This window comes from Pelophylax lessonae (assembly GCF_965119305.1).
Source record: "Pelophylax lessonae genome assembly, chromosome: 3".
Lineage (NCBI taxonomy): Eukaryota > Metazoa > Chordata > Amphibia > Anura > Ranidae > Pelophylax > Pelophylax lessonae.
This window is the reverse complement of record NC_138770.1, coordinates 406283521-406302509: the sequence shown is the minus strand read 5'-3', so window position 1 is coordinate 406302509 and position 18989 is coordinate 406283521. Positions and strand designations below refer to the sequence as shown.

Here is an 18989-nt window from a genome sequence, read left to right as displayed (position 1 = left end):
TGTAAATGCAGCATGAATCATTTGTCCTTACTCAAAATGGCCATGGCCAGAAATGGTAGGGGGTGTTTTTCAAAGAGATTTCATACCAAATTAAAGCATGGAGAAATGGATAGATGGGGGAGTTTGCTTTGAATATTAAACATTAATAGTGTTTTTAGTTTGTGGTGCTCAGATGCAGTAATGATGTGCTTTAATACCGTGGCATTTATGTAAAAAAATAAATAAAAGTCGTAACTTTATATCTGACATTTCTTAGAAAATGCGTGAGCCAAGTAAACCATATAGAGCTACCAAGCTTTTATTTGGCTTGTAGTATTAATCAATTTTTTTTTTACATTTTGCATCATTAGATCACTTTAATGGAAACATGGTATAGTAACAGCTACTGAAGTCAACTCTGACTAGTAGGACCCCAAACCCCAGGCACACACTTGTTGGTATCATTAAGATTGATGGAATATTTTGCAAAAACATAGTGCATAGCTTGGGCAGACATTGGAGGGTGAGTGCCAGGGATCCCTGGGCACACAGAAATGACATTACACAGATGTAAAAGTAGTATAAGGCACTGCATAGTGCCTCCTTGTCAGTTGGGATCAGTTTTTAGAATCCCTATCATTCAATAGGCATGCATTATTGCGCTGAAGTATGAAAAATGCATATTTCAAACGCAAACTGCATATTCTTGTAAGTTTTTATTCGTATCCTCAATTTAATTCCCAAGATGACAGTTTAGTTGGTCTCAGGCAGGTAAAGGGTGCTATCATGAAACAAAAGTCCTGTGTGAGAAAGCAGACCACATACTATTTCCATTGTAATAACCGAATGAATAGATTCCACTTCACTGCACCAGAAATAGTATGTAGCTCACTAGTCAAGTAAAAGGTTACTTACATCAGAGCTTTCTTACCCAGGTAGATTGCCAAATTCAATTCAACATAGAAGGCCACAAGCTACAACCCCCTGGGTTTCCCTCAAGTTATTATTCTAGCAATAAAAAAACATCCCAATCCCAGTTAACTGATTTTTAAGTCAGTTTAATTAGCATCAGCTGTGAAAGTTATCAGAAGAATATTCTCCTAATAATTAAAATAGGACTTAAAAAAATAACAGCCATGGATGTATGTTTGTTATAGTCACAGATACTGTGACTTTCTTATTTCTCCAAGGAGTGCCAAATCCAACATATTTATTTAATCGCTCTCTACATCAAGTGGGTTATAATCTGGATCATCTTCATCATCCAATTCTAAATCATCCAAATCTTGGAACAGGGATTCATCCACCTCGACACTGTTGCCTGCTGTAAAGAAGAAGACGATTTGTCATTTACCACTTCTAACTTTTTTTTTTTTTTTATAAATGACAATGGTGGTTCAAATTTTCACTTTAGCTAACAGAACATGCCAGAACTCACAATCCCCTATAAATTCCATATAAATACGGAAGTAGTCCCTAAGCTTTCTTTTATGAAGAAACAAAATGCACTTGACTTAATTGTAGGGCTGACTGAGGACATCTAGTGGTTGTATTATTCAGTAGAATATTGTATTTAGACTGATAAAGAAAAAAAAAAAAAAAATCACAACAAAAACTATACAATTTAATATCATATAGTTTTCTAGCAAGGTACTCTATGCTGATAAAAAAAAACTGCATATACAAAATAGCAACAGTTTCAGCCATATGGTAGATTATTATATACACACACAGTATCTCACAAAAGTTAGTACACCTCTCACATTTTTGTAAATATTTTATATCTTTTCATGCGACAACACTGAAGAAATGACACTTTGCTACAATGTAAAGTAGTGAGTGTACAGCTTGTATAACAGTGTAAATTTGCTGTCCCCTCAAAATAACTCAACAGTGTCATTAATGTCTAAACAGCTGGCAACAAAAGTGAGCACACCCCTAAGTGAAAAGGTGTACTCACAGTCATTTCTTCAGTGTAGTCACATGTAAACATATAATAAAATATTTAAAAAAATGTGAGGGATGTACTTACTTTTGTGAGAATATAGATTTAGATTTATTACACACACTAATATATATATATATATATATATATATATATATATATATATACATACATACATACACATACATACATACATATACACACACACACACACACACACACACACAGCTGCAATAAAAAGTATGTGAACCCTTTGGAAGGATATGGATTTCTGCACAAATTGCTCAAAAAATGTGATCTGATCATCATCATCTAAGTCACAATAATAGACAATCACAGTCTGGTTAAACTAATAACACACAAAGAATGAAATGTTGCCATGTTTTTATTGAACACACCATGTAAACATTCACAGTGCAGGTGGAAAAAGTATGTGAACCCTTGGATTTAATAACTGGTTGAACCTCCTTTGGCAGCAATAACTTCAACCAAACGTTTCCTGTAGTTGCAGATCAGACGTGCACAACGGTCAGGAGTAATTCTTGACCATTCCTCTTTACAGAACTTACATACATAGTTACATAGTAGGTGAGGTTGAATAAAGACAATAGTCCATCCAGTTCAACCTGTGTAGGTGTGTGTGACTGTAATCATCTAACATAGCCCTTTATCTCCTGATCCTTGAGATGTAAGTCTAAGAGTCTTTTGAAAGTCACCATACTACCCGCAGAAACCACCTCTTGTGGTAGACAATTCCACAATCTTGTAGCCCTAACAGTAAAGAACCCCCCACGTTGCCTGAGGTTAAAACGCTTCTCCTCTAATCGCATTGTATGTCCTCGAGTCCTCATGCAATTCCTTCGAATGAACAGCTTTTTTTCTAAGCTGAGATCCCCATTAAGATATTTATAAATTGCTATCATGTCCCCTCTCAGACGTCTCTTCTCCAGGGAAAATAAATCGAGCGATTGCAGCCGCTCTTCATAGGTAAGGTCCTCCAATCCCCTAATTAGTTTAGTTGCCCTTCTCTGGACTCTCTCCAGCTCCAACACATCCCTCCTGAGGACTGGCGACCAGAACTGGACAGAATACTCCAGATGCGGTCGGACCAGAGTTTTATAAAGTGGAAGGATTATAGTCTTATCTCTGGAATACATCCCTTTCTTTATGCATGCTAATATTCTGTTGGCTTTGGAAGCTGCCGCTTGGCATTGCATGCTGTTGCCTAATCTATCATCAACCAAGACTCCCAGATCTTTCTCCATTTTTGAGCCCCCCAAGGGTTCCCCTCCTAACATGTATTGTGTTTTTATGTTTTTGGTCCCCAAGTGCAAAACCTTACACTTCTCCACATTAAACCTCATTTGCCATGTCGTTGCCCACTCCGTAATTTTGTCCAGGTCATTCTGTAGGATATCTGCTTCATGCTGTGCAGTTATTGCCCTGGCCAATTTTGTGTCATCTGCAAAAATTGATAACGAACTACTGATCCCGTCCTCAATGCTGTTTATGAATAAATTGAACAAGGTTGGTCCCAGGACTGAGCCCTGGGGCACCCCGCTTACTACCTCAGCCCAGTCTGAGTATGCGCTGTTTATTACCACCCTTTGGACACGGCCTTTTAGCCAGTTCCGTATCCAAGAGCAAACCCTGCTGTCGATACCTGCAGACCTTATTTTATAAATTAAGCGCTTGTGGGAAACTGTATCAAACGCCTTAGCAAAATCCAAGTACACCACATCCACTGGTCTGCCCCTATCTAGCTCACAGCTCACTTCCTCGTAGAATGCTAAGAGATTGGTTTGACAAGAACGCCCATTTGTAAACCCGTGTTGGTTACTACTGATGATGTTGTTGTCTTTAGCATACTCTACGATATAGTCCCTTATCATCCCCTCCAGAAGTTTACATACTATTGATGTCAAACTGACAGGCCTATAATTTCCCGGGATATGTCTCTGGCCCTTTTTGAATATCGGAATCAGGTTAGCCTTCCTCCAATCCCCTGGTACATCTCCTGTCCTAATACTGTCAGCAAAGATTAGGAACAGTGGTCTAGATATAACCATACTGAGTTCCTTGAGCACTCTCGGATGTACGCCATCCGGGCCTGGTGATTTGTTTGTGTTAAGTTTATCCAGTCTTTCCCTGATTTCCCCCTCTGTTAGCCATAGTGGCAAGTCCTGTGTATTACTACTAACCATACAGTCATGGTCAGTGTACTGTTTCAGTTCAGCAATATTCCTGGGATGTCTGGTGTTAATCGCTTTCTTGAGGTTATGTCACAGCATCTCAAATCGGGTTGAGGTCAGGACTCTGACTGGGCCACTTCAGAAGGCGTATTTTCTTCTGTTTAGGCCATTCTGTTGTTGATTCACTTCTATGCTTTGGGTCATTGTCCTGTTGCAACACCCATCTTCTGTTGAGCTTCAGCTGGTAGACAGATGGCCTTAAGTTCTCCTGCAAAATGTCTTGATAAACTTGGGAATTAATTTTTTCCTTTGATGGTGGCAATCCGTCCAGGCCCTGACGCAGCAAAACAGCCCCAAACCATGATGCCCCCACCAACATACTTCACAGTTGTGATGAGGTTTTGATGTTGGTGTGCTGTGCCTCTTTTTCACTAAACATAGAGTTGTGTGTTTCATCCAAACAACTCAACTTTGGTTTCATCTGTCTACAGAATATTCTGCCAGTATTGCTATGGAACATTCAGGTGCTCTTGTGCAAACTGTAAACGTGCAGCAATGTTTTGTTTGGACAGCAGTGGCTTCCTCTGTGGTATCCTCGCATGAAATCCATTCGTGTTTAGTGTTTTAGGTATTGTAGATTCGCCAACAGGGAGGTTAGCATTTGCCAGTGACTTTTGTAAGTCTTTAGCTGACACTCTAGGATTCTTCTTCACCTCATTGAGCAGTCTGCGCTGTGCTCTTGCAGTCCTCTTTACAGGACGGCCACTCCTAGGGAGAGTAGCAGCAGTGCTGAACTTTCTCCATTTATAGACAATGTGTCTTACCGTGGACTGATGAACAGAAAGGCTTTTGGAGATACTTTTATAACCCTTTCCAGCTTTATGCAAGTCAACATTTCTTAATCGTAGGTCTTCTGAGAGCTCTTTTGTGCGAGGCATCATTCACATCAGGCAATGCTTCTTGTGAAAAGCAAACCCAGAACTGGTGTGTTTTTTATAGGGCAGGGCAGCTGTAACCAACACCTCCAATCTCATCTCATTGATTGGACTCCAGTTGGCTGACATCTCACGCCAATTAGCTCTTGGAGATGTCATTAGTCTAGGGCAGTGTTTCTCAACTCCGGTCCTCAGGGCACACTAACAGGCCAGGTTTGCAAGAAAACTGAAATACATCCCAGGTGATATCATTTGCTGCTCAGTGATTGCAGTATTTTAGTCTGCATCTCCCAAAGGAAATACTTTAAATCTGGCGTGTTAGTGTGCCCCGAGGACCGGAGTTGAGAAACACTGGTCTAGGGGTTCACATACTTTTCCCACCTGCACTGTGAATGTTTACATGGTGTGTTCAAAAAAAACATGGCAACCTTTCATTCTTTGTGTGGTATTAGTTTAGGCAGACTGCGATTGTCTATTGTTGTGACTTAGATGATGATCAGATCACATTTTATGAGCAATTTGTGCAGAAATCCATTTCATTCCAAAGGGTTCACATACTTTTTCTTGCAGCTGTGTGCGTGTGTATATAATATTATATATATATATATATATATATATATATATATATATATATATACACATTGTGAGGGATTAGCTCGGTGGCGGGTGTGGATGACCCCTTGGGGGGTGTTTTTTCCCAGAGAGGTAGCCGACAAGTGCTTGCAAACAAACAGTGTGGTTTATTAAATGGTGTTTTCTTCACCAGGCTGTATGCAGCAAAACATCCAAAATAAAATAAAACAGAAAATAAATCCTTGCCTCTGTGGGCGGCTACCTTCTCACAACTGGAACCTGCCTAAGTGTCTGTCTCCAACCTACCGTCGGGCAGACTTCCTTGTCCTACAGTGGACACTCAATAGTCCTTTTATAATAGCTTCACAGGGCAACACAGTCCTTTTGTTTCTTTCACACAGAAACACTTCGTCTTCTCACCTTTGAGACGTATTCACCCTTGGTTACCGTCCCGGGCACACATCACTCCGGGGGGTCTTCTCCCAGGCCCACACATCCTGTCGGGAGGCACACGCTGACTGTCCTCCTGCTCCCAGCCCACATGGCTTCAGGACACAGCTTCTGGAGGCAGCCAACAACAGGAATTTCTCTGAACAAATTATAGAGCCTTAACTCCCTCATTCTGAACAGGTGAAGGCCTTTCAACTTCCTGCTGGCTAGCTCTGTAGCCAACACCCTAAATTAATTAATGGACTTCTCAATCAGGTGGAAAATGTATCTCCTTCCTGTGACTACATTCCCAGATTTAGCTGACTTCCTGTCACATACCCCCCCCTCTTGTTTCAACCCTAGGGTTGGGACACATATTTCCAGGCACGCATGTGTCAGGCACTGCTGACTCACTGATAAGCCTCCTATTATCCTCAAGCTTCCGGATGAAACTGTTTTGTCATCTTCATTGACGGATTTCTCATAAATGCCACACAGTTTGTCTCTCATCTCATATACACATTCTTCAACTGCATTTTTGGCATCATTTCGCTCCTTCTCGTTTCTGTCATCTTCATTGACAGCTTTCTCATAAATGTCAGACAGCTTGTCCCTCATAACCGTCTGTCCAATCCACCATGGAGGACCGTGATCCATAGGCAACTCAATTGGGCTAGTCTTAATGTCTTCAACATTCTTAAGACGCCTCTCTCTGCAATCCATAAATGTTTTCCACAAAACTTTGAGAACCTTTGCTTCACTAAGCTTTGTTCCAAGTAGGGACTCTTGACATCCCTCTGTGACTTGAGTTGCCTCTCCATACATCTGTACACAATCATTGACTTTTTGTTGTAAAAGGGAATGATCTTCCTTCTTGAGCTTTGCTTGCTCTAAGATGCTGTGCAGAGGATTTTCCAATTGAGACAACAGGCTGTCACACATTTCTTCAAAGTGACCCCTGTTCCTTTTCCCAGAGATATCAATATCATTCACCAAACATTTCATATTCATAGGCAGATCTGAAGCATTTGCACTCATCAACTTCTTAAACTTTTCGCCCTCCTGAGCGAGTCGCAGTAAAGGCCTACTATTTGATTTGATATTGAGTTTATATTTCTTGCCAAACTCTTCACAGAAGAAGCCAACCAGAACATCATCAACTTTCCTTCCACCAACATAGGGGTCAAAGGCAACAACACAGTTGAACCCAGCGATCTGGGTGGTATCCATTATAGACCTCCTCTCTGCATCAGTGAAGAAGCATGGAACTGCAACACATTCTTTTACAGGTTTCTTCAATGCACTTTCTGCTGAACTATTTGACCGCTCAAGGTCACCTAGTTCTTTTTCTCTATCTGAATTCCACATGGAATGCATCTCAAGATCACGATCAAACTTCTGCCACCCGTCTTTCACCAGTTTCATTTTAGAAATATTCTCTGAAAGGCACTTGAAATTCATTTGCTTCACGTTTTCACCAACAGCCTTAGTTTTCTCCACTAGGTGGCGTTTGCTTTTTCCTCCCAGATTTATATCACTTGCTTTAGTTTTCTCCGCTTTAGTTTTCTCCACTAGGTTTTCAGCCTGAACTGAGAAATCATCACATTTCTTACACAACTCCTTTATTTGCTGAAGTTCTAATGATACATTTTCCAATGCTTGAAGTTTTTGAAGGAACGGTTTATTCCAAAGGGGTGATTCAAGCCACGTGTCATCACATTTCTGAGGCTCACTCAGGACAGACCCCAAAACACTGATCCTTTTAAAAACTGCATCAGGCACACTATCCCCTCTTTGGGACAGATCCTCTGTTGCCTGGAATTCCTCTTCCAGTTCCTGCAACGGAATCTTCATCTCTTCTACTTGCTGTTCTAAGGCTCGCTTAGACTTTTCTAGCTCCTGAACGCTTTTCACAACATCATCCTTGGAGCTGACCAATTCTTCCATTTCTGTACGCAGCTGTTTAACACTTTCTAGTTCAGCCTTACACTCTAGAGCTTCCTCCAAAGAGCGAGCCAAGAACAGGGCTTTGCTCTCGTTATCACGCACCTCCGTTTCTGCACGTGCGCGTTCTTCTGCATATTTTGCAGACACAGTCTTCTCTTCACCAAGCATCTGATCAAACTTCTTTTTCACATCTTCAACACACTGTAATGAACCAACGCTTTCTTCCATGCGTTTTTTCATATCCGCTATCTGAGCTTGCAATGTTGCGACTTGCTCTGATAGGTTTTTCTTTGCTTCCGCCTCCTCTTTTAATTGTTCCAGGAAGCCATTTTTCTCATCTTCCATTTGTTTGAGCTTTGTGCTAAAACTCAGCCTTTGACACCTCTCTTCCTGTAAGAGTTCCTGCGTGTCTTGCAGCTGCGATTCCAAGATAGAAAAATCTTCCGCAATTTCTCTAGATTTGCTGTCTGCTTGAGAAAGCTGATTTGTAACATTGTCCAACTCAACCTGCAATCGGTTTGCCTTCTCTGACAGCTTAGCACACAATCGGTCACCTTCTGACACCTTGACTTGCGATTCCAGAAGCTGTGCCTCTACTTTTTCCCTCTTATGTTCACAATCTCCTTTTCCCTGCATAAGAGCCTTCACCTCATTGGCTAGCATCTGGGAATAAGAATGTAATTCTGCCACACAGGCTTCTTTCTCCTTTAACTGCTGCTGGACACGTTGGGCTTCCCCTTTCCAACTTTCACAGTCCGCACGCCATTCATCTACCACATTGCTCAAAGTAGTGAGCTCATACACAGTACTCAGTAATTTAGCCTCTCTTTCACTTTTCTCTTTGTCGCTGAGAGACAATGTCGCTTTCAGAGCAACATTCTGTTCCTGCGACTCCTGCAGGTCTATTTTTGTAGCTCCCAAAGACTGAAGACTTTTTTCCAGCTGATTACGCAACTCCAACATATCAGCCATACTTTGCTTCTGCAAAGTCTGAATTTCACTTTCCTTTTCCATGAGGATGGTATCTTTCTCCATTATAGTCTCTCTGCGTTTTTGCAACTCGACCAAAAGAAGAGCAGTGGATTCTTCCCACTGTAACACATGAGACTTGAGTAGTTCATTCGTTTCCTGCAAGTTTCTATGCTCCATTTTAAGCAATTCCAAGGCTTGTTCCTTTTCTTCCATTTTCCGTTGCAAGGCATCCAACTTAGCCCTGCACACATACTCGGTTTCCTCCATACCGATGGCCTCCATTGGCTGCTGGCGTCTCTGTTTCCAGCCTGCCATGCTCTCTTGATGAGCCTTTTGTTGAGCTGCAAAGCTCTGCTGAAAATCCGCATTTGCCTGCTGTTGAGCTGTATTTGCTTGCTGTTGAGCTGCATTTGATATAATCAGATGTTTCAACATCTCCTCCATTTTGAGTTTACTTTTCATCTGAGCACACTGCGTCTCCATAGCGGTTTCATCAGTGTTGCTAGGGACAACAACCTTCCTCTTTAGTAGACTCTCTTTAGGCATGGATGGGGCTGGTTCAGACGGCAACATCCCCTCCATCCATAGAATCCGGTCTCTCATTTCATCTATCTTTGCATTCTTCAGGCGTTTTGAACGCCCCATCTTCAATAACTCCACAAACAAATTTTTCACAGTCCAGCAAAAATTTTTCAGACCACTGTCTCTTCAACACATGTAGTTTTTCTCTCTCTTGCAGGATCTCTTTTCCTGCACACACAGTTTGTGCAGTCACTTGCACCAGACACAACAAAGTTCATCAAATAATTTTGAGACCGCTGTCTCTTTAAAACACTTTTTTTTTTTTTTTTTTCTGTCAGGATCTTCTCTCCTGCACACATAGATTGTGCAATCTCATGCACCAGACAAAGTTCATCAAACATATGCACTCCATTGCAGGGATCTCTGCTTATGCCCACTGCATACCTCCACCATATGTGAGGGATTAGCTCGGTGGCGGGTGTGGATGACCCCTTGGGGGGTGTTTTTTCCCAGAGAGGTAGCCGACAAGTGCTTGCAAACAAACAGTGTGGTTTATTAAATGGTGTTTTCTTCACCAGGCTGTATGCAGCAAAACATCCAAAATAAAATAAAACAGAAAATAAATCCTTGCCTCTGTGGGCGGCTACCTTCTCACAACTGGAACCTGCCTAAGTGTCTGTCTCCAACCTACCGTCGGGCAGACTTCCTTGTCCTACAGTGGACACTCAATAGTCCTTTTATAATAGCTTCACAGGGCAACACAGTCCTTTTGTTTCTTTCACACAGAAACACTTCGTCTTCTCACCTTTGAGACGTATTCACCCTTGGTTACCGTCCCGGGCACACATCACTCCGGGGGGTCTTCTCCCAGGCCCACACATCCTGTCGGGAGGCACACGCTGACTTTCCTCCTGCTCCCAGCCCACATGGCTTCAGGACACAGCTTCTGGAGGCAGCCAACAACAGGAATTTCTCTGAACAAATTATAGAGCCTTAACTCCCTCATTCTGAACAGGTGAAGGCCTTTCAACTTCCTGCTGGCTAGCTCTGTAGCCAACACCCTAAATTAATTAATGGACTTCTCAATCAGGTGGAAAATGTATCTCCTTCCTGTGACTACATTCCCAGATTTAGCTGACTTCCTGTCACAACATATATATATATATATATATATATATATATATATACACATATACATATACACACACATACACACACACACATACATATACACACACAGGTCCCTCTCAAAAAATTAGCATATTGTGATAAAGTTCATTATTTTCTGTAATGTACTGATAAACATTAGACTTTCATATATTTTAGATTCATTACACACAACTGAAGTAGTGCAAGCCTTTTATGGTTTTAAATATTGATGATTTTGGCATATAGCTCATGAAAAACCAAAATTCCTATCTCAAAAAATTAGCATATTTCATCCGACCAATAAAAAAAAAAGTGTTTTTAATACAAAAAAAGTCAACCTTCAAATAATTATGTTCAGTTATGCACTCAATACTTGGTCGGGAATCCTTTTGCAGAAATGACTGCTTCAATGCGGCGTGGCATGGAGGCAATCAGCCTGTGGCACTGCTGAGGTGTTATGGAGGCCCAGGATGCTTCGATAGCAGCCTTGAGCTCATCCAGAGTGTTGGGTCTTGCGTCTCTCAACTTTCTCTTCACAACATCCCACAGATTCTCTATGGGGTTCAGGTCAGGAGAGTTGGCAGGCCAATTGAGCACAGTAATACCATGGTCAGTAAACCATTTACTGTGAGCAGGTGCCAGGTCGTGCTGAAAAATGAAATCATCTCCATAAAGCTTTTCAGCAGATGGAAGCATGAAGTGCTCCAAAATCTCTTGATAGCTAGCTGCATTGACCCTGCTCTTGATAAAACACAGTGGACCAACACCAGCAGCTGACATGGCACCCCAGACCATCACTGACTGTGGGTACTTGACACTGGACTTCAGGCATTTTGGCATTTCCCTCTCCGCAGTCTTCCTCCAGACTCTGGCACCTTGATTTCCGAATGACATGCAAAATTTGCTTTCATCTGAAAAAAGTACTTTGGACCACTGAGCAACAGTCCAGTGCTGCTTCTCTGTAGCCCAGGTCAGGCGCTTCTGCCGCTGTTTCTGGTTCAAAAGTGGCTTGACCTGGGGAATGCGGCACCTGTAGCCCATTTCCTGCACACGCCTGTACACGGTGGCTCTAGATGTTTCTACTCCAGACTCAGTCCACTGCTTCCGCAGGTCCCCCAAGGTCTGGAATCGGTCCTTCTCCACAATCTTCCTCAGGGTCCGGTCACCTCTTCTCGTTGTGCAGCGTTTTCTGCCACACTTTTTCCTTCCCACAGACTTCCCACTGAGGTGCCTTGATACAGCACTCTGGGAACAGCCTATTCGTTCAGAAATTTCTTTCTGTGTCTTACCCTTTTGCTTGAGGGTGTCAATGATGGCCTTCTGGACAGCAGTCAGGTCAGCAGTCTTATCCATGATTGCGGTTTTGAGTAATGAACCAGGCTGGGAGTTTTTAAAAGCCTCAGGAATCTTTTGCAGGTGTTTAGAGTTAATTAGTTGATTCAGATGATTAGGTTAATAGCTCGTTTAGAGAACCTTTTCATGATATGCTAATTTTTTGAGATAGGAATTTTGTTTTTTCATGAGCTGTATGCCAAAATCATCAATATTAAAACAATAAAAGGCTTGCACTACTTCAGTTGTGTGTAAAATAATGAACTTTATCACAATATGCTAATTTTTTTAGGAGGGACCTGTATATAATACATTATACACTAGTGTGCATTATGCCATGGACCACTCGACACTACTAGATGTATATAAAAAAGGTAGAGCTGCTGTCAGTAAGATGCAAAAAAAGACTGAATGAGCAAATAATAGGATTTTTGACTTACTGTAAAATCCTTTTCTCTGATGTTAATTGATGGAAACAGCTCTTCATCTTCATAATCGTAGGGTTATGCTACCCCCTACAAGAGTAGCCAGCCCCTTGTGAGGTCCATCCATTTGGACAGTGAGTCTGACTTTCGAAACGACTCCGTAGCTGCCAGGTACACCCCGATTGTCCGAACCACATCCAGGGAATGCAAGGCAACTTCTTTAGGATGCTTAGGCTTAGGACACAGGGAAGGCAACACATTGTCTTCACTCAGATGAAAATCACAGATAACCTTTGGAAGGAACGATGGACATGGTCGAAGAACCACCTTATCCATGTGAACAACTAGATAAGGTGAACGGCAAGAATGCGCCACCAGATCAGACACCCTGCGCGCCAAAGTAATAGGCACCAAAAAGGCCACCTTCTTCAATGGGAGCACGGGAATCTCCCAAATATTTTCAAAGGGAGGTTTCTGAATAACTGTCAACACCAAATTTAGGTCCCACGGCAGCAATGGAGACCGCACCAGGGGAGCCAAGTGTCTTACTCCCTGGAGAAAAATACGCACCAAGGAGTGTGAGGCCAATGGACGTTGAAAGAAAAATTGCCATGGCCGAGACCTGGCCCTTGATGGTACTCAAGGCCAAACGTTCGACCCCTTGCTGGAGGAAAGCCAAGATCCGAGTCACCAAAAAGGAGCGAGGGTGAACCCCAAGAGACACACCACGCAATGTACGTCTTCCAAGTATGATGGTGAATCTTCCTGGAAGTAGATTTTCTAGCTTTTAAAATCGTAGGAATCACTGAATCAGAAAACCCTCAATCCTCCAGCACCTGGCTTTCAAAAGCCAGGCCGTCAAAGCCAGAGAATGTAAAGCAGGATGGAAGATCAATCCTTGAGACAGCAGATCTTCTTTGAGAGGGAGTCTCCAAGGAATATCGGTAACCAGCTATACCAGATCGGCGTACAAAGACCGGTGAGGCCAGTCTGGAGCCGCTAGAATGACTGGAATCCCATTATGCCTCGATCCTGCACAGGAGTTGAGGCAGAAGCTTGAGAGGAGTAAAGGCATATATCAGACGATGACTACTACAGGAAGCCACTAGGGTATGAGTGGCGTCAGCTAGAGGGTCCCGAGACCGTGCCACAAACCTCTGAACATTAGTGTTGAGGCAAGAGGCCAACAGGTCCACCTCAGGAGTCCCCCATCGGAGACACAACTGACTGAACACCTCCAGATGAAGTGGGATTCTCCCTGGTCCAACGTCTGACAACTGAGATAGTCCGCCCATCAATTTTCCACCCCCGGAATGTGTACAGCATAGAGGGCTGGAACGAATCGTTCTGCCCACCTTAGAATGTTGGCTACTTCCCAAGCCGCCAGCACATTTCTCTTGCCCCCTTGATGACTGACATAGGCCAAAGCCGTGGTATTGTCCGATTGAATCCGTACCGGACATCCCTGGAGACAAACTGTCCAATGATCCAGGCAAAGCCTGATTGCTCGGAGCTCCAGTAAAATGATTGGTAGGCTAGACTCCTTCAGAGTCCAGTCCCCATCCAGATAGGCTGGCATCCGTGGTGACAACCTTCCAGTACAGGGGAAGAAAGGATTTTCCCTGAAGAAGTGCTGGAGGACGAAGCCACCAAACCAGGGACCCCCTTGATCTCCGGCTCAACATTATCAGAGACTGAGGATCCTTGTTCCACTTCACCAGAATCTCTTTTGCAGAGATCTCAAGTGGAACTGTGCAAACGGAACCGCCTCGAAGGTAGACACCATCAGGCCCAGCACCAGCATACAAGTCCAAAGAGATGACCGTCTGCTGGAAAGCAGAAGCCGAATTGCCTCCTGCAACTTCTGAAGTTTTGCCAGAGAGAGAAACACTCTTTCCGAGTCAGTCCCAAATATTCCAGGCTCCTGGACGGGACCAGAGCAGACTTCTGAAGATTCAGGATCCAACTAAACTCCCTCAGCGTTTGCATAGTGATCTCCAAGTTGGCCAACAGGGCATTAGAAGATTCCGCTTGCAAAAGCAGATCATCCATGTACCCCAGCATCGCAATCCCCCGCTGACAGAGTAATGCTAGAACCGGGGCTAAAACTTTTGTGAAGACCCGAGGAGTGGAGGCGAGACCAAAGGGTAACGCTACAAATTAATATTGCTTCTCGACCACGGCACGGGTGATACAAATGGGGATTTGAACGTAAGTGTCCTTGATGTCGATGGATACGAGAAAGTCCCCCTGATGTAGGGATACTACCACCGTGCGAATGGACTCCATTCAAAATTTCTGTACCCGCACAAAGCAGTTCAGCGCCTTGAGGTCCAGAATTGGACGCACCCTGCCCTCCTTCCTGGGAACCATAAATAGGTTTGAATAGGAACCAGAGCAATCACTGCTTGAGACAACAAGTCTTGCACTGCCCCATAGAGATCCTGTAAACGATCTGGGGATAAGTGCAGGTTGGAAGGAAAGAACCTTGCCGGTGGGTATGATCGAAACTTGATCTTGTGCCACATCGAACGACTTTGTGGACCCACTTGTCCTGAATTAGGAAGGTCCACGGGTCTGGAAAACAGCCCGATATGGGTGAGGGCGGCCCTTCATGCAGAGGAGCTTTTGTCCGCAGGCCAGGCAGACCCCACTCTTGGTTTGCCCAGCCAAGACTTCTTGGAAGCCCGCATTGGCCACTTGTGAGCAGAAAAGGAGGGTCCCTGTCTGGAAAGAAGAAAGAAGAAGAAGAAGAGTACTCTTTCCCCCTGTGAGGCCTTTGATAATGTCATCCAAGGAAGTTCCAAAACAGGCGATCTCCCACGAATGGAATATCGGACAAGGCCTTCTTAGAAACCTGATTCGCAGACCAGCACTTCAGCCAGATAATGTGGCGCAGGACCACCACAGAGACAGTCTAAAAGCAAGGGAGCGGCATCCAAAGAGGCGTCACAGACGAACTGTAGCCCTTGGACCAATTGATCCGCCGGCTCCACAAAATCAGGAGGGAGCTATTTCTCCTCCAGGTCCCGGCGTAAAAAGTTTTCCCATTCAGTCATAGCTTGTGACACCAGGGTGATGGTAAACAACGGCCTAAGTGCCGACCCAGCCACAGTGAACATATGGCAGGTCAAGGCCTCAGACCTCCTATCAGCCGGATCAGAGAAGATCGGAGACTTCTACCGGAAATTACCGTGGGCTTTATTCAACCTGGAAATCGGAGCGGCCACTACAGGAGGTACCGTCCAGTTTTTAAGGAGGGACTCTTCATAAGGGTACCGCATTGAAAAATGCTTAGGGATTGCACAGGTGCGTTTTGGAGACCCCCACTGTTTTGAGACAATATTGTCAAAGAACGCGCGAAAGGGGAACATCCTTGCCACTTTGGAGGACTTGTGGGTGCCAAAGGTGACCCGCGCCTCGATGCTGCATTCGTCGCATCTTCCAAATGGAAGGTTTCCCACACCAATACAATCAGTGCATCCACTAGTGCCTTTTCATGTGCAGCTAGAGGAACAGAGGAATCATCCTCACTATCTGAGCACACGGGGTGCATAAACGCAGACCCCGAAGGGTAACGGTCACCCGCAAGGCAGATTTAGAGCCTGGATCTGAAGAGACAGAGGAAGCAGGTGAAGGCGGGGGACGGTTTTTGGTAGCTGGTTTGCCCAGGACCAAATCCACTTTGGATACCAATGACTCCAGGACCGCCATCAGTACAGCTAGTTGTGTAGCCCCGGAGGGCCCGGCATCCCCAGAGCGGATCAGGTGGTGAAACCCGTTTTAGTGACTCCTTGAATGGAGGAGGGAATCTGCACCACAAGTGTAAAAACACACTGTAAGAGACACCCCACCACGCTATCCACACCACAAGGCCCAGCACAGCACTACCCCTGTATAGCAGCAAGAGGGAGAGGGAGGCCCAGGCACTCACCACCACCGGGCAGCTCGCAGTAAGCTTCTGCACAGCGCACGGCGATTAGTAAAAAGGCATGTCTGGCTTTTAGTACTAGAGGCCGAGGACTTCCCACCGTGAAATTACCGCCCATCTGAGCTCCAAAAATATTGCCGCCACTATTTTCAATGGGAAACTATAGGAAAATGGCCACCGAGGCTACACAAGCATGACAAAAAATGGTCCCAACAGGGAGGGGGGCCAAGATAGGCGCCCCCACCAGGCCAATCCCCCCTCAAGGAGCGATCATTTTTGGCGCTGGCAGAGCGCGCCCCACCCCCATCGCCAGTGCTGCCCCCCAATTCACCTAAGGTAGGTATGTCCGCCCCAGGGGGCATGGGGGGGTGAGTAAATGGGGGCCACAGAGCTGGGAGGAGGGGAACCTGGGGGCCTGACCTTTCCAGGGAGGGGCCCACGTCGGCCCCAAAAGGCGCCAGGGGTAGAGGGGGGGACAGCTACTTAAAAACACCAGGAACAGGGTGGGCACCATTCCGAACAGGACAGCGCTACATCGTAATGTGGGTGCTGTCAGCCAGGAGGAAACACTGACTTCGGCCGAAAGCCAGTACGATGCGCCCTCGCAAGACGTTAACCTCGCAGGCCAGCCCCTGTCCAGTGGGGCTATGTTGCGGCCGACCTAGCGCGGAGCTGCGGTCTGCCTGCGCTCACTGGCCGGTCTGGGGGAACCCTAAGGATCTAGATTATCTAGTTCGCCGCCCAGTCCGGCAGTTGATAGTAGATTCTATCTACTGATTTCCCACATATGTGGCTTTTTAAATTGCAATTAGTGCCAGTATATAAATAGGCAACAAGTTTATTAGCCTCATGTGAATTATCAGCCTAGTTACTGAGCCATGGGAGCAGAAAAGAACTGTCAAGAGACCAGCGTAATAGGGCAATGGAACTTTATAAAGATGGAAAAATCATATAATAAGATACCCAAAGCCTTGAATATGCCAGTTCTGTTCAATCACTTATTAAGAAGTGGAAAACTCGGGGATATCGATACCAAGCCAAGGTTAGGTAGACCAAGAAAAATTACAGCCACAACTAGCAGAAGAATTAGCCAGTTCAGGATACAAACCCACAGGGTTTACCAAAGGAGAAATAAAGGCTGCTCTGGAAAAAGACAGTGTGGCTGTTTCAAGTAGCACAATACGACGATACTTGAACAAAAATGAGCTGCATGGTTGAGTTGCCAGAAAGAAGCCTTTACTGTGCCAATGTCACAAAAAAGCTTGGCTACAATATGCCCACAAACACCTTGGCACGCATCATAGCTTCTAGCACACTGTACTCTGGAGTGACGAGACCAAAATAGAGCTTTATGGTCACAACCATGAGTGCTGTATGTGGAGAGACATCAACAAGACCTATAGTGACAAGAATACCATCCCCACTGTGAAGCATGGTGGTGGCTCACTGATGTTTGGGGAAGCTGTTCTAAAGGCACAGGGAATCTTTGTGAAAACAGATGGCAAGATGAAAGAAGCATGAGATCAGAAAATACTGGCAGACAATTTGCATTCTTCTGCACTAAGGTGGGCATGGGAACTCTTGGAAAATGGTACATACTGTATTTCACCAAGGGAATGCAAACATATGGGCACAACGGTATCTATAACCACAAACAGAAAATGAGAACAAACCTTCTTCCAGGAACTTGATGTCAGAGGTGTCTAGATTATGGTCCGTTTCAAACAATTGCTTTCCTGCATGACCAATGTAGAAATGTTTATGTTAGATTGAGTGATATCAATTACCACAACAGAAATAAAATGCTAAAAACAGAACGTTCAACTTAAGGCCCTTTCACACCAGCAAACCGACCTGGTCCGCCTGAGTTTTTTAGGGGGACCCGATACTACCACCCACTGTTCTTTATGGGGTGGCGGATGTCAGCGGAGACCTAACCGACAACTGATCCGATAAAATCCGCTAAAAACAGAATATATGGGAATCCCTTTGCCAATGCGCCTGGCAAATTGGATGGAAAAGGACATACAGTCTGTTTGCATCTGAACACACCATAGAGAACAGTAGGCTGTGTCTATGAAGAGAGGACACAGACCTGTCATCCCCGCTGAGCAGGCGGATCCGCTTGAACGGATTGCACCCTGTGTGAGAGGGGCCTAACTCATAAGAAATTTTGCTGATGCTTTTGTAACAAGGTGAGACTTATTAAAACTGGAGCGTGCAAAATTTGGTGCAGCTCTGCATATAAACCAATCAGCTTCCAGGTTTTATTATCAAAGTTTAACTGAACAAGCTGAAGTTAGACGCTGACTGGCTACAATGCACAGCTGCACCAGAATCGGAGTATTAAATCTCCCCGTGTAAAACAGCCCTTACTTAATGTATTGTATATAGAGCCCTAGAACAGATCGAATGTTAGGGCTACAGAACATCTTCCCATCTCCTCTTATCTATAACATAGAGAAGATGTTCTGTAGCCAAACTAGAAAAACTGATAATTTTGCAATTTCTGTTTTGTGCACAGGATATTCGATTTTTAGCAGAATTAGCAGGTTACTATATTGTTGTTCTTCAGCTTAGATACAATTTAAAAATTCAACCTGTGTATTGGCAATAAGGTACCTCCTTCCTGTACCTATAGCAAAAACATATTTGTGG

The 18989-nt window shown here is 44.3% G+C and overlaps 1 protein-coding gene across 1 annotated transcript in view; it reads right to left on the bottom strand.

Annotated features, from left to right (window-relative positions):
* Positions 1–1021: 1021 nt before the first annotated feature.
* The window catches only part of RWDD1 (RWD domain containing 1), a 58057-nt gene continuing 40089 nt past the window's right edge, over positions 1022–18989 (bottom strand). Inside the window, exons 6-7 of the mRNA XM_082252601.1 lie at positions 18005–18067; positions 1022–1303 (exon numbers count right to left, since the gene is read on the bottom strand). Coding sequence (XP_082108727.1) covers positions 1194–1303; positions 18005–18067 — 173 coding nt within the window. The 3' untranslated portion in view covers positions 1022–1193. The remainder of the gene's footprint in view (positions 1304–18004; positions 18068–18989) is intronic.